Source organism: Cinclus cinclus, chromosome 10 (assembly GCF_963662255.1).
Source record: "Cinclus cinclus chromosome 10, bCinCin1.1, whole genome shotgun sequence".
Taxonomy (NCBI): domain Eukaryota; kingdom Metazoa; phylum Chordata; class Aves; order Passeriformes; family Cinclidae; genus Cinclus; species Cinclus cinclus.
Genome location: NC_085055.1, coordinates 8,574,603 through 8,591,206, shown reverse-complemented (window position 1 = coordinate 8,591,206; position 16,604 = coordinate 8,574,603). Strand labels below are relative to the sequence as shown.

Here is a 16,604-nt window from a genome sequence, read left to right as displayed (position 1 = left end):
GTCTAAACAAAACCACAGCACCCCGACTTCCTTGTCTTCCTCCTGGTGCTCTCCCCTACGCTTGTTTGTGCCTCTCCCAGCCACAGCCTGTATTTACTGACAGCACTTCAGCCTTCCTAATTCAAGGTTGGGAGAACTCTGGGGAAAGATTTCTTTTTCTTTTATTTACATATTTCCACAGCACCCAGCAGACCCAGTCAGCACACCAGAACACACACAGCCCCATCAGGAGCCAAATGGGCACTGGCTCAATCTCGCATTTGCTTTCGTGCCATCAAGTAGAACAGCTACAAACCAGTGACGAGCCTACATTCCGAGGACTACAAGCACAAAGAAAAAAAGAAACCCCAAAATAAATCCCTCAGCCTGAAGCTGGCAGCTCCCAGAGCCGTCGGGGAAACCCATCCCACCCTTCATGCTTCGTTAAAAAGGCTCAGCTGCCACTCAACAGGCAGGACCCAGCTGTGAGGGACTGATGAGCCTTTTAGCATCCCGGCAGATTGCAACGGGCGGGTGTGATTTTCTCCGTCCTGATGTAGCAGAAAGTTGCAGCTGCGGGGAGCGCTCCGGCATTTGTTACAAAACATCTCCCCACCCTTTTTTTTTTTTTTTCTTCTTCTTCTCAAAAGCAGAAGTATTGGCTTCACCCAGCGTTCAGCGGAGCGCTGTGGTACCCAGCGGCTGTCGCAGCCCTGGTACCCATGGCCCTGCTGCCATCTTCAGGGCATCTCCCACCCGCTCCCGCTCGCCCGGGGCTGCTGTGGCTCTCCGGGAGGGCGTTCCTGGCCGCAGCTCCTCCGAGACCAAAGGCTAAGGGAAAAAAGCCAACAGGCAACTTCTGGAGGACTTTCCACAGCACGATCCAAGAATTAAAAAAGCTAAACAGATTTTACATATTAAGACTACAGCCCTTTAGTGCAACATTAAAGACTATTTACTTAAGAGGCTGTGGATGTTACACTGGGAAGTTTTCCCTTCCACAGATGCCGGGAGCAGCGATGGGAGAAGCCTGCAACCAGCACTTCGTGGTGTTTTATGGCGTCCTTGCTGCTGCAGCCAAAAATGCTCATTATCCTCCCAAAGTGGAGGCTTGCCAGTGCTGTGGTGATGGGCGGCTGGTCCCTGGGTGATGGCTGTGGGTGCTTTTCTTCTCCAAAACCACGTGTTGAGGACACCTGTGGGTTGTCACAAGCAAGTCACTGCCCATATGGTTATTTACAGAGTTGAGGCTGTGGAAAAGCATCCATAAATCTTACCCTGTGCCGTTTTCCCAATATGACATTGCCCAGCCTTTCCCTCCTCCTTCCTCCAGCTTCTCTCCTCTGGATGACCCTTGGGAAATCTGGAGGAATTAGAGATTAACAGAAAAAAAAATATTTCACCTAATCAAAAAAAAAAAAAAAAATCTAATCAGAAGAGCTCGTTGTGAGCCTAGAAACCTGATGGGCTTTAAAGCTTCAAGTTTTCCTCCAGACCGCAGGGAGCTGTTCCCACTCCTCCGTTGGAGGCGAAAAGGAAGGTAACGCCTCCTGCTAAATCCAGATAACCCTGTTCATCTTCTGCCATGGATCTTTAACGTTGTTACTGGAGAGGAGCCAAACACTGGGAAATCCAAGCCTCACCTCCAGCCCGCTCTTGGGCCACCTGTGCTCATGTCAGAGCAGCTACGAGGGCCCTGCGCCGCCTCCCGAGCCGTCCTGTGGTTTCCTCCCACCCCAGACGGCGCTCCTGGAGCTCTATCTCCAATTCATTATGCTAAATGGGAGGAACCAGAAAGCCAGACTTTGGGTCAGCAGATTTTTGCTGGGGAAAAAAAAAAAACTTAAAAAGAGCAGGTTTGGCTCCTTGTAGACACATTTCCAGCTACAAGAAACTGTGGGAAACCCCAGTGGTGTTAAAGTGGTGCCATTTTGCCCCAGTTTTTTTATTTCTCTTCCCTGTCCAGGTCGGTACCTGCCACAGACCCAGTGATGTCTCCATGGTTTTCAAAGTTAGGACCACCTGAAATTGTGTTTAGATGAGAAAAGCAGCTTTCATTAATGTCTAACATGTCCCCTGTGTGCCTAAAATGCTCAGAAAGCTGAAGAAAAATTAAAAGTCATAATGTATATTTTTATTCTTATTGATTTTTAAGCCTATTTCATTTTGGGGAGCTGGTTTGTAATTTTGGAGTGCTTGTGGGATAATATAAGTACCTGAGGCCTCATGGCAGGATTGTACAAAGACTTTTACTCATGTTTTATTTTTCAGTAACCTTGATAGCTAAATACAGTCTTGTGCAGAAGAGCTTTTAATATTTAGTCTGCCAAAAAATAATTGCTTTTCGGTATTACGTGCTAAACCACCTGATGGGGCCACGGCACTGGAATTCACGTGGGCAAGCTGGCCAGGACAGACCTCTAGTGAAATGTGGGGACCAACCACCCCATCCCAGGGCTGTCCTGCTTTTCCTTGGCTTTTATTGCATGACCCTGGACTTGCCACCAGAAAACTGGAAGCGCCAGCACGTGGTGGCATCTCTTGGTGTTCATGGGGAGGTTCGGCTGGCTGCGCAGGGCACACTGCAAGCCCAGCAGCTTCACATGCACATCCTTGCTCAGGAAGCCGTGCTTTAATCAAGGCTCTGGGATCCTTCCTTTACTCGCCTGGGGCGGGGGGATTTTAACTCTAAACACATTAGTGTGCGAGATTGAAAGGTAACGTGTCCTCCCGGGGCTGCCGAACAACGGAAAGGAGCCTGGGTTTCATTTGCACAGAGTGTGCAGTGGGAATTTCCCTAATCAAATAAAAAGAAAATGAAAAACTCACTCTCTCCAAAAGTTTAATTCTCTTAATTACATTAATTGGAGAAACATAGGAGCATCCTTTGCACGCCTTTCTTCTCTGCAGAGAAGGGCTGCAGACAGGGATTTCTCTTGCATGAGGGTGCAAGCTGGACTCGCATCTGCTGTCAGCATGAGACAGGGATGGAGGAGGCACAGCAGGGATGCTCTGTGGTCAATCTCGCCCCAGAAAGAGCCTGGATGACCTATTAATCCCTGGAAAATGTAATGGGGATTTTTCTCCAGCCTTTGCCTGCTCCAGATTCCCACCAGGCATCAGAAGGGACATGGGGAGCAGAATGACTCCTCTCAGCCCCAGCTTCTCCAAGACCTTTCAGCAGCCAGGAGGTGGCACGTAGCCCTGGAGAGGGCTGTGCGTGGGCTGAGGTCCCCTGTCAGCTGCAGCCATGGGCACCCCCTGCCAGGTGCTGCCCACCTGCACGGCCTGGCCCCAGCGCCCCATTAGCACACGGGCTTGTTTAACTCTTCCTTGGGGAGAGCAGGGAGGTGACATCATGGCGAGCAGCAGCAGAGAGGGGGGAGCGGCTTCCGCCCCGCTCTGCACAGCCACGGCCCCCCAAGAGCCCCCTGGGATCCAACCAGTCGACTTTAACCCCTTTGCTACCACAAGGAAGGGAGGAACTCACAAAACTTCCATGGAGTTGGATGTGTGTGCTGCCTGTCCTCACTGCTGGCCATCCTGAGCCAAGTGGGGATGTCCATCACCTTCTGGTGGGAATCATCCCCCAGATCCTCACAACAGAGAGATGACAGGCAGCAACAGCATAAATACGGCCAAAATGCCTGCAAATGTGTATTTCCCAGCCCTACTTGGAAATCAGTGCTTTTGGAAAATCTGGAAGGAAAAGGGGTTTTGAACTTGAGCCCACACAGGGCTCCTGCTGAAAGCAGCCTGGCCCCCACTCGACCTGCCTGCAGCTTGCTGGAGGAAAACAAACACTAAAGTAGGAGCATATATTGCTCTGCTCTTGGGCAAAATGTCTTCTTCAAGGGTCGTAATTCAGGTTTCCCGGGGCACCTGAAGGGCTCAGGGGAGGGTCAGTGTTTGGGTGAGCTGAGGAAAACTGAGCTGGGTTGGACGGCAGGATCCCCCTCCGCACGCCAGCTCCCCGGCGGTCGGCCAGAGGGCTGTTCCCCACTGACACCACAGCAAGAAAGGTGACTCTATAACTATAATTCTAATATATAATGAGAAAAGTCTGTGTTTACCAAAAAAAAAAAAAAAAAAAAAAAAAGAAAAAAAAAAAGAAAGAAAAAGAAAGAAAATGGACATGGCCAGACCATTTGGCTGAATGTTTTTCCTCGGTTAGGAAAAAAAAAAGAAAATAAAAGGCAAAGGAAAGAGCCACCTTTGTAGGGAGATCACGTCTGGAAAATTCCAGCCCAAACGACATAAGTTATGAGCATTTGAAAATTCGGATTAGAAAGGAACTGAGCAAAAACCTCAAGTATGAGCATCAGTATCCTGCTCACAGGTCCCCATTGCCTGAGCAGAGGTCAGCAGTGGAATGGCTCCGAGGGCATGGACACTTCAGAATGCTTTAGAAGAGGGGGAAAGGGGGAACCCCTAAGTGACATCAGGGTGCTGGTAGAGCTGTGAGGATAGGGGGCAACCAGGTATAATCTAGAACCTCCACCCAGGGCAGTCAGTATCAGCAAAGGTGTCAGTCTAAGGTGACATAAATTACCCACAGCAAAACCCTTCACCCCAAACACCTCCTGTTCTCTCCTGCTGTCTCAGGGCAGGGTTGAAGCTACAAGTTTAGGCTGCACATGAAGCTGAACCCACTGAACTCCTGTTGTTTCATGCTGGCTTAGCTCAGCTGGGGCAGCTTTGTGCCAGAAATCTCCTAACTGAATTTACTCCTGGCTTGCTGCAGGTCGGGCTGTGCCAAGAAATGCACAGGTGCAAATTAAATCAATATACCTGGTGTGGGGAGGTGCTCCCCGGGGACAGAGATGTGCCTGCCTCATCTGGCACAGCTGCAGGAGCACTGGCAGCTCCGTTGCCCCAGGGCAGAGCATCAGGAGCTGTCCTGCCTGGCTCCCTGGCTCTACTGATGCCTGTTGCAGTATGTGAGGCTGGGTGCAGCAGGGACTGCATCTGGACAAGGTCCCTCTGGGATCAGGGTAACCCATTGCAAACCAGGTCCTGTGGGAACAGCAAGCGTGTGGCAACTCCTCCTTTTTCTGGGCAGGACAGGGCTGCTCTGCCCCAGCTCCACCACATGATATTCCTTCCCTGGCAGTGTTGGTGCTGGAGATCCTCCTTCCCTGGGCTGCCATTCATGTCCCTCCCTCACTTGGTGTCCTATTCCTGCTTTTCAGTGTCATCAAGAGGATGAAGGTGAGAACTCACAGTCCTTGCAGGCTCCCATAGTGGGAGGCCACCTCACAAACCTCCAGCTGTGAGACAACCTTGCAAGCCATGGTAGGGGAATACATTGCAAGCCCCCATGGTGGGAGGTTCCCCCATCCCAGGCTCCACAGCTCTCTGGATGGGAGCAGAGATGGGCTTGTGGTTTGATTCCCACAAATGCAGAAGGTACAGCAGCCCCACACAGGCAGTGACAACTCTCGGCTCAGCTGAGCTCTTGCAGGTCACTATGGTCATGTCCACAGTAATCAACAAAACAGTGCCAGGGAGTGGGAAATTGTGCAGCTCTGCTAACGTGACTCTGCTAAACGTGACTTGGGGTGGTGTGGGACAGGGACCCTTCCTGGATGACAGGGTGGACTTGGCCTCATCTGGGATACTGTGAGATTTGAATACCCTGGAAGTGATACAGTTCATGCTGCTTGGCTTCAGCCTCTAGACAAGCTGTGGCCAGCAGGGAGGCAACACCTGGGACTCTGGGTCTAATCCACCCAGGACAGCACCTACTCCATGGTGTAGCTACAGAGGATGGGATTCAGCTACCCAAACAGAACAGTTCCCACCAAGATGAGTGTCAGTGCTGCTTTCATGGCTCTGTCACAGGGATGATCCTGCCTGTGACACTGTCCTAAAGCAGGCAGATGCCACAGTGAGAGCCAGTTCCCAGGCCCCAGCACGATGGGAACTGGAGATGCCCTTTGCCAAATGAGGGTGCAGAGACCTCATGTGGGAGCTAGGTCTTGGGCTTGGAGTCAATGAACCCAGCCCCAGTCTGTCCCCAATTTGTTTCATTATCTGCATTGTTTATGGGCACCCAGACATGGCCCTGACAGTGTGAGGGGCATTGCACCCCTTTGGCAGTGCCGTGCTCATCCTGCATCAGCCTGAGAAGCCAGCACTGACCAGGATCCATGGACAGCATCACCCCCCCTTAGCGAGGGCTGGGAGAAAGGCAGGATTGGTGGTGTTATTTTACTTAATTTATGATTAAATGCCCCCAGAAGAGTTTAGCCCTTATTACCGAGATATAATGGCCTATTAAGGGAGCAGCATTCCCTGGAAAGCAGCCCAGTGTCAGTGACTCCTTATTGCGATAAGAACTTAATAATCACACGTGGGGCGAGGACAGGAGGAAGCCACAGCCTGCCCATGGTGCAGCCCGGGGGCTCCTGCCCGTGGGGGAAGGGGGGTGATGGGAAGTCCCTCTGAGAGCTCTGCTGATTGAGAAGGAAATCCCCATGCTTGTAAATCTGTAATTCCTCACTAAATGCTTCGTAACGACAACAAATATAAAGTAGTGTCAGAAACCTCTCATTTTCTTTTACGGTAAAGTCATGCTCTGAAGCCAAAGAAAGGAACTAGAGAAAAACTAATAGCTCACTCTGTTTAAAATGTGCTGGTCTTCAGCATCTTTGCAGTTTCTTTTGACCTGTTTTCCATGTCGTCCTATGGGCAGGGTGGAGAGCTTGAGCCCTGTGTGTCCTCTACCCTTGTAATAAATTAATTTCAAATTTAGCTTTCAGGCGAAGGGACCCCCCTCCTCTATGCCCATTTCTGAGCACATCACTCCTAAGTGTGATGTTCTCATTTGCTTCTGGGTTTGTTATTGAACAGGGAACATTTTCTCAGCAAAATGTAAGGCTGGGCGATAAGGACTGGGCAGGAACTGATAGAGACTTTGCAGATCGAATATGATGTTGTTTATTTGACTATGATGTATATTTAAAGGTCTCAGTTACAATTGGCCCCAGGCACTCTCTAATGAGCTGCAGCTGCCTGGACTCTCATTAGCTTTAATGACATCTTCTCAGTACATTTTTCTTGGGGTAAGACCTTGTCCTCTCTATGGCTGTGCACACACTAAAACCAAGAGACATCTCACCCTAAAAGGGCAGCCAACTCAAAACAGTGGAGCAATGATAAATGATGCAAGTGCCCAGAAGAGACAAACCTTTCCTGGAAGAGTCATTGTTTATTTAAGGCAAACTAAATGTAATTTACTTTGGCACGCCTTAGAATTAGCCCGGGAGGTATTTGCGCCGAGGCTCAAAAAGTGGGTAACAAAGTCACCGTGTGTGTTCAGCTAAGATCAATTTGCAATTTCCCTGATTTTTGCCATTTGCCTTACTCAATGGGCAACCATCTGCCTTCCCAAGAGCCACTTTTGGAAGCAGAAAAGCGGTGAGAAAAAAGCCTGGATTAGGAAAGGAGGTGAGAGCAGCAAACACAAGCCCCAGTGTTAGGCAGCACCTTCCCGCTCCCGCTGCAAGCCTGTGAGCTGCCAGCGCTCCGGCAGCCTGCTGCCTATTGATCCTGCCCCTCCATGTGGAGCCCCAGCCTCTTTTTTTCACTCTGGGTATGTCTTCTGGTGCTCTGCCCCTACCGCCAGTGGAGGCCTTATCCGACTTCCATCTCTTCTTCGGAGAATTGAGGGAGCAGTCATTAATCATCCCAGCTGTCCCCTCTGTGGGAGCACAATGGCCTTCTTTATCCTGCACTTCAACAGCCCTGACATGTACAATAACAATCAGCCTTGACGTATCTGTATTGCACCAAAGAGACTTACTCAAAAGGTTCTTTTGCAACATTTCGGGTTGTAGTTAAAATATATTGGTGTATTGTGAGGCGAGTGGTACAGATCATATCAGAGATGTATAAGGGTTTCTAGGTAGCAAGGCAGCATCTCGCAAACATTTTTCTGTCTGTGTTGCTAACCCTGGCAGCGAAGGTAGAGATGGCGGGTGCAGGGAAGGTGATGCATGCTTTCATGGACTGGTTTTCCATCCTGACTGTTTTCTTAGGGAATCTTTCTAGCGGGGAAATTTGGCTGCTTCTGACTGAGACGTGCAGCGCTTAGGAAATTCCTGTCCCAAACTGAGTGCTGCTCTCATGACATGATGGATAGTAAAGTACCATCAAAGCAACCCTGGAAATATCAGATGAAACTTGTATCTCCCAGCTGACGTCTTCAGACCAGTCCCACATTCAGGGATTTCTCCTCTACAGTGAAATATAGTGGAATTTTGTCCCCAAAACCCCATCAGAGATATTGAAGTCTGCAGAGCTGCTCATAGGATTTTGTCTGAGGGAATGTTTGGATCTCACGGCCACCACCACACATGTGCACCAAATGTCTGTGGACATGGGGCAGGAGAAGACAAGCTGGGTACCACAACTCCTGGGCATGAGGGGGACAAAGGAGAGGTCAGGAGAGGAGAAGGGAGACACGAAAGATAAATTCTAAATGAAAAAGCAGCGAGCTGCTTTCACCCACATTTAGTCATCTCAAAGTTGCATCAGGAATTTCTACGCCCTCCTTAAATTCCTGCACTCCAAAATGCCACTGAACTAGCAGAGGTATTTCTGGACAAGTTGCAGGAGCTCCCAAACAACCAGGGAACACTAAGAAAATACAGAAAGATGGGGGTAGGGGAAATAAAAACAGGAAACAGGTGGGATTTACTTCTCCCTTTCCCCCCCTCGTCATTTCACTGCTTTCTGCTGGAGCAAGCTGCGCCTCTGAAGCTCAGATTAAATAGTTTGCTACAAAATAAAAATGTATCTGAGTTAACAAGCTCTGAGATTTAGGGAGACGCCACTCTGGCAGATACACGCGTAGGTCACAGGGGCATTTTTCAGCTCTCCAGACCCCATGGGTAACTGCTTTGCCCCTTCCATCCTCAGTGAAACCTAAGCCTGTCGTTTGCTCACAGCCATGCAAGCTGCACTCGCTCAACTGTCCCGGCAGCCTGGCCTCCATTTGGCTTCACCTCTGCAGATCCAACACCCTGCTCTGCCTGAGAGCAGCTGGGTCTAAAAAAGCAGCAGTAACAGAGCAGATATTGGGATTATTACCGTTCAATGGCCTTTCTTGAAATTACAAATTGCTTTCACTCCTCTGTGCTGGATAAATGGGTGGGCAAAGCAGTGCTGGGGGAGTTGCAGGGGGTGAAGCTGTCCTGGGACCCCCGTGCTCTCCCTGCAGAGCTGCTGATCTGCTCCAGTGCAGGCAGACACAGCGTCCCCAGCACCAAGCGAACCATGCCAAGCAGAGCTGTACATGCTGCCCTTTTGCTCTTATCCAGGAGTCTATTTTTTTAAACACATATTTTCTGCTGGCTGCCTCCACGGACTTTTTTTAAAAAAGATATTTATTTATTTATTTATTTCCTTCTTTCTGAAGAAATGTGGGAATCAAAAAGCACATGGCTCACAGCACACAATGACCTGGCCAGTGCTGCTGGATCCAGCAGTCAGAGCCAGGCTGCGGGCATGCTCTGAACGATACCATCCCCTTGGCAGCCCCAGAAGCAAAAGCAGCTTTTCCCTCTGACACAAGCTACACCGAGGTACAGCCTCTCATTCTCAATTCTTGGTTCTCTCCTGGCCTCTCCATGAGCACACATGGAGCTCTTTCTGCTGAGTGCTGCAGGTGGATGTGGGTGATGCCACCGACTGAGCCAGAGGCACATTCCTACTTGGTCATGTTCTGGTGCACTGGTTTGACATGTAATTAGAATTATAAATTTACCCCGTCCTTCCTCCCACAGCCATGAATTACCCTGATCTGCTCACCAGGCTTTCATCATTTACAAATGTTTGGAGGGATGACTGAATATGGTGTTGGGAGGGCTGCTCACCCCTGGCCATGCGCCATCATCCCACCACCCCAACCAGGGAAAGGCATTCCGAACTGGGAAAGGCACACTGTGGGCAGCTGGCAGAGGAGAGGGAGATGGTTTGGGCAAAGCATCTCAGGAGCACCAGGTGAGGCTGAAAGCACTAATGAGCTCTGTCCTCCTCCTGATGTGAGCTGTGGACCCAAGCAGAGACATTTCAGCTGGTAAAGACTTGCACATCAACATATCCATTCCTCCAGGTTTTCCTTTCCAGCCTTTCCCCAAATAAAGGCTCATGCTGCTGTGCAGCAGGCTCAGGCCCCAGGCTTTTTATTATTTCCAAGGTCATTTGCTCTGCAGCGGGGCTGGAAAACAGAATTGCCTTTCTTGTGCTGTTTATGTCTACCAGATACACACTACTTGCTTTTTCATTTGGATTCATTTTCTGTGCTGTCCTGAGAGAAAGGAGCAAAGCAATTTTCTATTTACTGCAAAATTCCAACTGAGCAATTTTGTGGATCTGGAGATTGTCAGGAAGAGGTTACTGGACTGTGTACATAGAGGAGGAGGAGAGCAGAAGTGATAGGAGAAGTGCACAGAGCATGAGAGGCGATAGCTAAAGCTGTTTCAATCCCATCCCTGTCTGAAGAAACCTTTGCCTAAACACCCAAGACTGGTAACTATTACTGGATGTGTGAGTAATTCCTAGATAATTTTTTAAGTATTTGGAAAAAAACAATGCATAATGAAAACATTACGTTATTGTCGTGCTGCTGACACTGTTGGCCAGATTCTCAGCTGCTGTGAATCATGATTTTGCCTTTGACTTGAGCAGAATTATGCCTTATTTTTCCCAGCTGAGGATCAAATCCGTTGGCCAGCGCTCATGCCACCTTTGCCTTGCAGGTTAGAGTGAAGTTATGCCTAAAATGCTGGTAAATTTGGTGCCTGCCTGTGGATGGGCTCCAAAACGCAGCCAAGGCTGCAAAGTGCCAGCTACAGCTGGCTGCTGTCGTGTCCAGCCCAAACCTGATGGGGTGGGCTTTGTGCAGGTCTGGTACTGCTGAGGGCAGGCAAAGGCTTTGCTGGATCCCAAGAATGGGAGCCCAACGAGGGCAGGGCTGCAGCCAGGGAGCTGAGAAGCACTTGGCTCGCGGGAGGGAAGGGTAAACAAGAACTGGTTAGCAGTTTACACATATAGATTAATTCCTATATGTTTTTCAGAACTTAGAATAATTTATTGTAATTACTGTTGACTGAGTTGTGTTTGAAGGAGGCAGCGCTGTTTAAAAGGATTTTTTGAAAGGTATTGAATTGGGAGGCAATTACTTTTTTTTTTAAGATATGTTTAAGGATTATAAAAGTAATTACTGCCCTCAAGCCAGGATGTCTAATTATGTTAAACTGTGGCTTAAGACAGCACAGCTTTCAGTCTCTTCCTTGGGTGGCTCACACAGGAGCTGAGCACATGTGGCATGGCCAGGGCAGGGCACAGCACCAGAGCAGTGCTGCAGTCCTGCAGGGACAAGGGACAGACACCGGGGATGAACATGGGACCACAAGAAAGCAGGGAAAAACGGCTGGAAAAGGGAGAAAGGGAAAAATCGAGAGGGCAATGGAAATGAGAGACTGTGGGCACTATGTTGGCACTCCCATCACCCCATCCTGATGCCTGCAGGGAAGAGCTTGCCCTTGCTTTGGGGAATGGGTGCACTGACCCCTCCGGGGCCTCTTCCTGCCCTGTTTTTCTCTGTTTTCCTCTGGGAGCCCTTCACGAGCAGCAAGAGAGAAGTATGCGTTTATTTTTCAAGCTTGCCTTTTGACTCCAACTCCCCTCTGTTCTTCTGCCAACGTGTGAGAAACAAGTTCAGGTTTAAAAGGCAACCTGAAATGTGCATGCACGCACAAAACAGTTTTATTTTTATAATGCTGTGATTTATGGGCCAGCTTGGGGCAGGGGGGATTTCACTGGTGATTTCTGAGCATTTGAAGGCTGCCCACAGCAGGAGAGACAGCCAATATCCTACGTGCCAGGGATGTGGCTGTCGCAGGCAGGGGCAGAGGGCAGCAAGGGCAGAAGCAGGAATGGCACAGAGGGTCTCTGCCAGGGCACTGCAGCTGCACTGGGGCAGGGCTGAGAGGAATGTGGAGAGGCAAAAGTGGGAACGAGAGGCGGAGCTGCAGGAGTGACAGGCAAAGCTATGCCTCAGGGATGTCTTAAGAGCTGCTGGAATTCGGGCTCAGCCCAGAGGTGGGGGACCCAGGGGGAGACAATTCCTCTTGTTTCTGAGCAGGATGGAGGCTGGCATACCAAAATCAGGAGCCCTCCTTTGCCATCCCTCTCAGCACTCGGCTTTGGAGGTGTGCTCACATGGCTGATCACACACATCAATTTTGAGTACTTATCACCGGCTGATGCCTCTCACCCCACACCTCTTCTCCCCCAGGCAGCAGCAAGCCAGAAGGCCATGGGCTGGTGGGGGCACACGCACACCCCTCTTCCAGTGAGTCTCAAAACAAATTCACCCTGTTTAACCCGAAATGTCAAGAGGCATTGACCCAGAAAAAGCTGTTCCTGGGGGGCAGCAGCAGAGCAGGCTGGGGCAGCAGGGAGGGCTGTGTCTCACCCTGTGCTGATGAGCGGGCTGGGTGCAGGAAGGGAGTGGTGACAGCATCCTTGGCCATGGCACTGCAGCCCCAGGCACTTCGTGGTGCAGAGCTGCTGTCTCACAGGCACTGGCGAGATACTGCAAGGAGGAGATGCAGGGAGAGGCGACGGATAATATCTGCTTTCTGGGAAGAGCAAGTGCTGTGCTACCATGGAAAGCAACAGCTAGAAAGCAAACCAGGAGCTGCCAGCGCTGGGAAAGGAACATCAGGGCAGCTTCCAGCATCCCACAAATCTGTCAAGTGTCAGCACTGGGTTTATCTCTGGCTTGGCTGCATGAGATAGACTGGGGAAAATGCAGTCCTGACACAAGGTTTGTTTCAAATACAGAAAGTAGTTTTTTATTATTATTATTGTTGCTGTTGTTATTATTACTAGTGTTATTATTATTTCTCAGTCTGGCTCCCCAGTGTCTTTGTGTGATTTTCACCCTTTGAGCCTGCCAGCTGAAATAGTCAGTGTATTTTTTTTTTCCAAAGCCACACGTGGAAGCAGTTCTTGGTGGTTTGGGTCCTTTGTGTTCTGTTGATTATAAAAGGTCTCTCCTGTAAGTAGCCTGGAAAAAGGAGAAGTACTAATTATTATTAACTCTGCCAAAGCCAATAATATCCTTGGGTAATTATCAGTTTACCCAATTTTCCTGTGAGCCTACTGTGTAAATACACCATTGTAAGAGGCTATTATTTCCTCCATGCTCCACCTCACCATAGCACTGATAGTTTCGGCCTCGTCACGAGCCTGTTGTGTTCAGGGCTGTTAATTTTGGTGGACAGTCACCACTAATAATCACATATAAGACAGGGAATGGCACGAGTTTACGTGCTTCTGCCACCCTCCCAGTCCAGCCCCTTCTCTCCTCTGCAGCCTCACCAAACGCTGCTGAGCCCTCTTGCCCCGGCTGGGGCCCTTTGCCACCTTTATGCAAAATCCAGCAAGATGCTCCCCAAGCAGCAAGGCCACCCCTCCAGCCCCTGGGCAAGTGGCATGGCATGGCAGGGACCATCCCATGGACCAGCTATCCACGCCCGATCCTGATCCCGAGCAGGACTTTCCCTGCCATGGCGAGGAGAAGCTGGGCAGGGAGCCGGCAGGGAGGAAGCGTGTCTCACGGCAGGAGAGCCGAGCTGCTTTCCCTTTCATCGCCGCTCATTTATTTGGATTAGAGTCAGCTCTCTCCTGAATCCTTTGTTCGCTGTTTGTTATTCCACGTGCGCCCAGTGCTACGTGTTCATCTTTATTAGCTTTAATTGCTTCCCCGTTCTAATGGGATCTCGCTATTCGCATACAATTGAAAGGAAATGTATTCATTAAAATAATTCTCCTCCTAACTGTTGTTTAGAGCTGGTGCTGTCAGTGCCACTCACCATGATTTTCATCCTGCCCACCATCCGCTGCCGGACAGGACCAGGACACAGGCAGAGCTTCACTGGTGATTTTCTGTTAATGTGTACCACAGGCTGCAGGCTCAGGTCAGCCTGGGTGATGTTTGCCGACAGAGGAAAGGTCACATAAAGCCACCTGGCTGCACTTCCTGTGAAGCCTGAGGCACATGTGAAGGGGCAACACGTGTGTGCTCCCATCCCTGGGCACCCTTCTGCTCCCCCGGCTGCACCTCGGCCCCACTCACACCAGAGCTCTCAGCCTTCACCTCCAAGGGGAAGGAATTAATGGGAAAGTGGAAGAGAGACAAAAAAGCCAGGATAGCTTGAGGCCTGAGGCCATGCTACGGAAAAGTCTCCAACTGAAATTAGTGACAAGAGGGGGTTACAGGCAGGAGACAAGCCATCTCCTAAACAGCTTGGCTTCCTCCCTGGCACTCACACCAACTTTTCCTCCTTATTTATTTCCTCCAGCCAGCACTAGTTAGGGGTCTTTAGGGAACAGTTTAATGACCCTTCTTCCTCCTGGCTGTTTACTCTGGGCTCTCCCTCCCCTACCTGGGACTGCTGAAGTACCATTGACACTGTAGCTAAGCAACCTCCCCATTAGCACACTGGTGGCTCAGACCAAGGCATCTCCTCACCAGCTTTACACAATTAGCCCCTTGGTTTTTGGCTGCAGCGCCCCTCTCCTCCCCTCCCAACACCTCTGAACAGTTTGTTTCTGCAGCATTGTCCATTCAAATGAGTAGATCTCCCTTTCAATGAAAAAAAAAAATCCCCTGTTTATGACATTCCCAATCCTCTGTGAAAGCTGCCTTCCCTTGCCTGGCATATTTATGCCATAGTTTGTTAAGACCATCATGTAAGGCCAGGGATTGGAAACTGGCAGTTTCAGGGCTTGCAGAGCTGTTTCAGCAGAGATGAGCAACATGTTCTCCTTATAAGTGATGCAGACGTGCAGGAGCTGTCCCTGCAAATGCAGCTGGAAGAGTCCTTCCCTGCTGGCCACCCCATGGGCTACATTTAAGTCACTAATGGGCCATGAGGGAGTATCATCTTAGACCAACACCACCGTCCTTGAAAAAACCCTGGCAAAGATGAGCTCTGCCAGCATCCCCCATGCTCTTGTTCCTGTCCTGTGTCACCTCTGTGGAGTGGTTTTGAAATCAGCAAAAAAGCTGAGCCCTTGCAATGTTTGTTTTCACTAGCAGGGTATTCCTGGACACTCCAAGGCTCCCTGGATACAGACACAGTCTTCAGGTTTCTTGGAGGTAATCCTGGACCAGAGCTGGACTGGGAGCTTAGTTTAAAATGTAAATGACTTGGTGTTGCCTAACAGCAATAGCATTAATGGGATGGGATGCTTGTTTGTGCCTGCTAATAGCATCCTGCAGGACTTCTGAAGGGAGCATCTGCTTTGTCTCTGCATTTGTCTGTCACAGAAGAACATTGCCCAGGCCCCGGCTCCCAATCTATTAATATATTTGCTTAATTACGCTGTACAGAGTGAGTGCCAGACTGGCAGACAGACTGCAGAAGCTCTGCTATCACTGGAAGTTCTCCTCTGAAGAAGACAGTGGTGACATCACAAGCAGGTGACATCAGTCCCATGACACTTCTTCTCTTCCATCCGGCTCTGCAAACCCTTCTGACCCTTCCCTGCCAGCCTCAGGGTGAATATGGGTGGGGGCTATCAAGTTGGCCCCGATAACAGACACGTGCCATGCTCCCCAACAACCTGCCCTGCACATCCTAACGCTGGCATTCAGCTGCCAAGCACTCTCCCTTTCCCCAGTGAGGGCTCACCGTCTATCTGCATTTTAGAAGTGCCTATCAAGCCCCAAAAGACAGTGTTAGACAGACAGTAACCATCTGCCTGCAGGTCAAGTGGCTGTGACAGGCATCCTCTGGCCACTAAGACAGTGAGACAGTTTTGAGACTGTCTTCATAGAGACTCTGGCTGACTGCAGAAATTGCTACCTGTTCTGTCACTTTTTATTCATCCTTGGGATGTACTTGGAGAGCTGTCAGCTCCCTGAGTCATGGGGAGGCTGAATGTCTTGCCAAAATGTGTGCTTGGGTATCGAGAACATGATGAGCACTTAGAACAGCCCCAGGAGCCCTGCCCCGGGCTGGGGCATTGTCCCTGGCACAGGTGGTTCCCTCGCACACACAGCAAGGGAATACCCCAGCCTCAATGGCCAGAAGCCCCCAGGCAGCACTGATTACTGTGGCTATCAGGTCCTTGCAGGTAGTGCAAGAAATGTCCCTGCACAGCCTCACTGTAAGCAGTGTGAGAAGGTTGGAGAACATTGAGATGTGAACAGGGTGGGTGGTGCTCTGCTGATGTGTTTTTGGGAGCCTTGCTGTTTTTCTGGCCAAGCAGTGGGACAGAACGTGTCCAGCCCAGGAAGGAGCTTTCATCTCTAACAGCCCTATTGAGCTGCAGCTGAAGCCCAAATCTCCTTTCTTTCCCTCCCTGCCTTCTTCCTCCTAACTGACGTTTTTTCCTGATGCCTTCTCTGCTTTGATGCTTCACTTGGATTCTTCACATTGGACCCCTTGTCCTACTCTGTTCCTTCTTCGATAGAATAAAATGGTAGATCCCACCTTTGCAGGAGGTGCTGGTGGTTGATCCAGGACAGCCTGATGGGTGGGAATTAGTAACAGGTCAAAATAAAGGAAAGTAATCATCCCTTTTCAAAGAAGAAAACC

General features: G+C 50.0%; 1 protein-coding gene across 1 annotated transcript in view; it reads right to left on the bottom strand.

The window, feature by feature from the left end:
- Positions 1-518: 518 nt before the first annotated feature.
- SENP5 (SUMO specific peptidase 5) overlaps positions 519-16,604 on the bottom strand; it is a 54,392-nt gene continuing 38,306 nt past the window's right edge. The window contains exon 9 of the mRNA XM_062499090.1: positions 519-1,342. Within this exon, the coding sequence (XP_062355074.1) occupies positions 1,253-1,342 (90 nt within the window). The 3' untranslated portion in view covers positions 519-1,252. The remainder of the gene's footprint in view (positions 1,343-16,604) is intronic.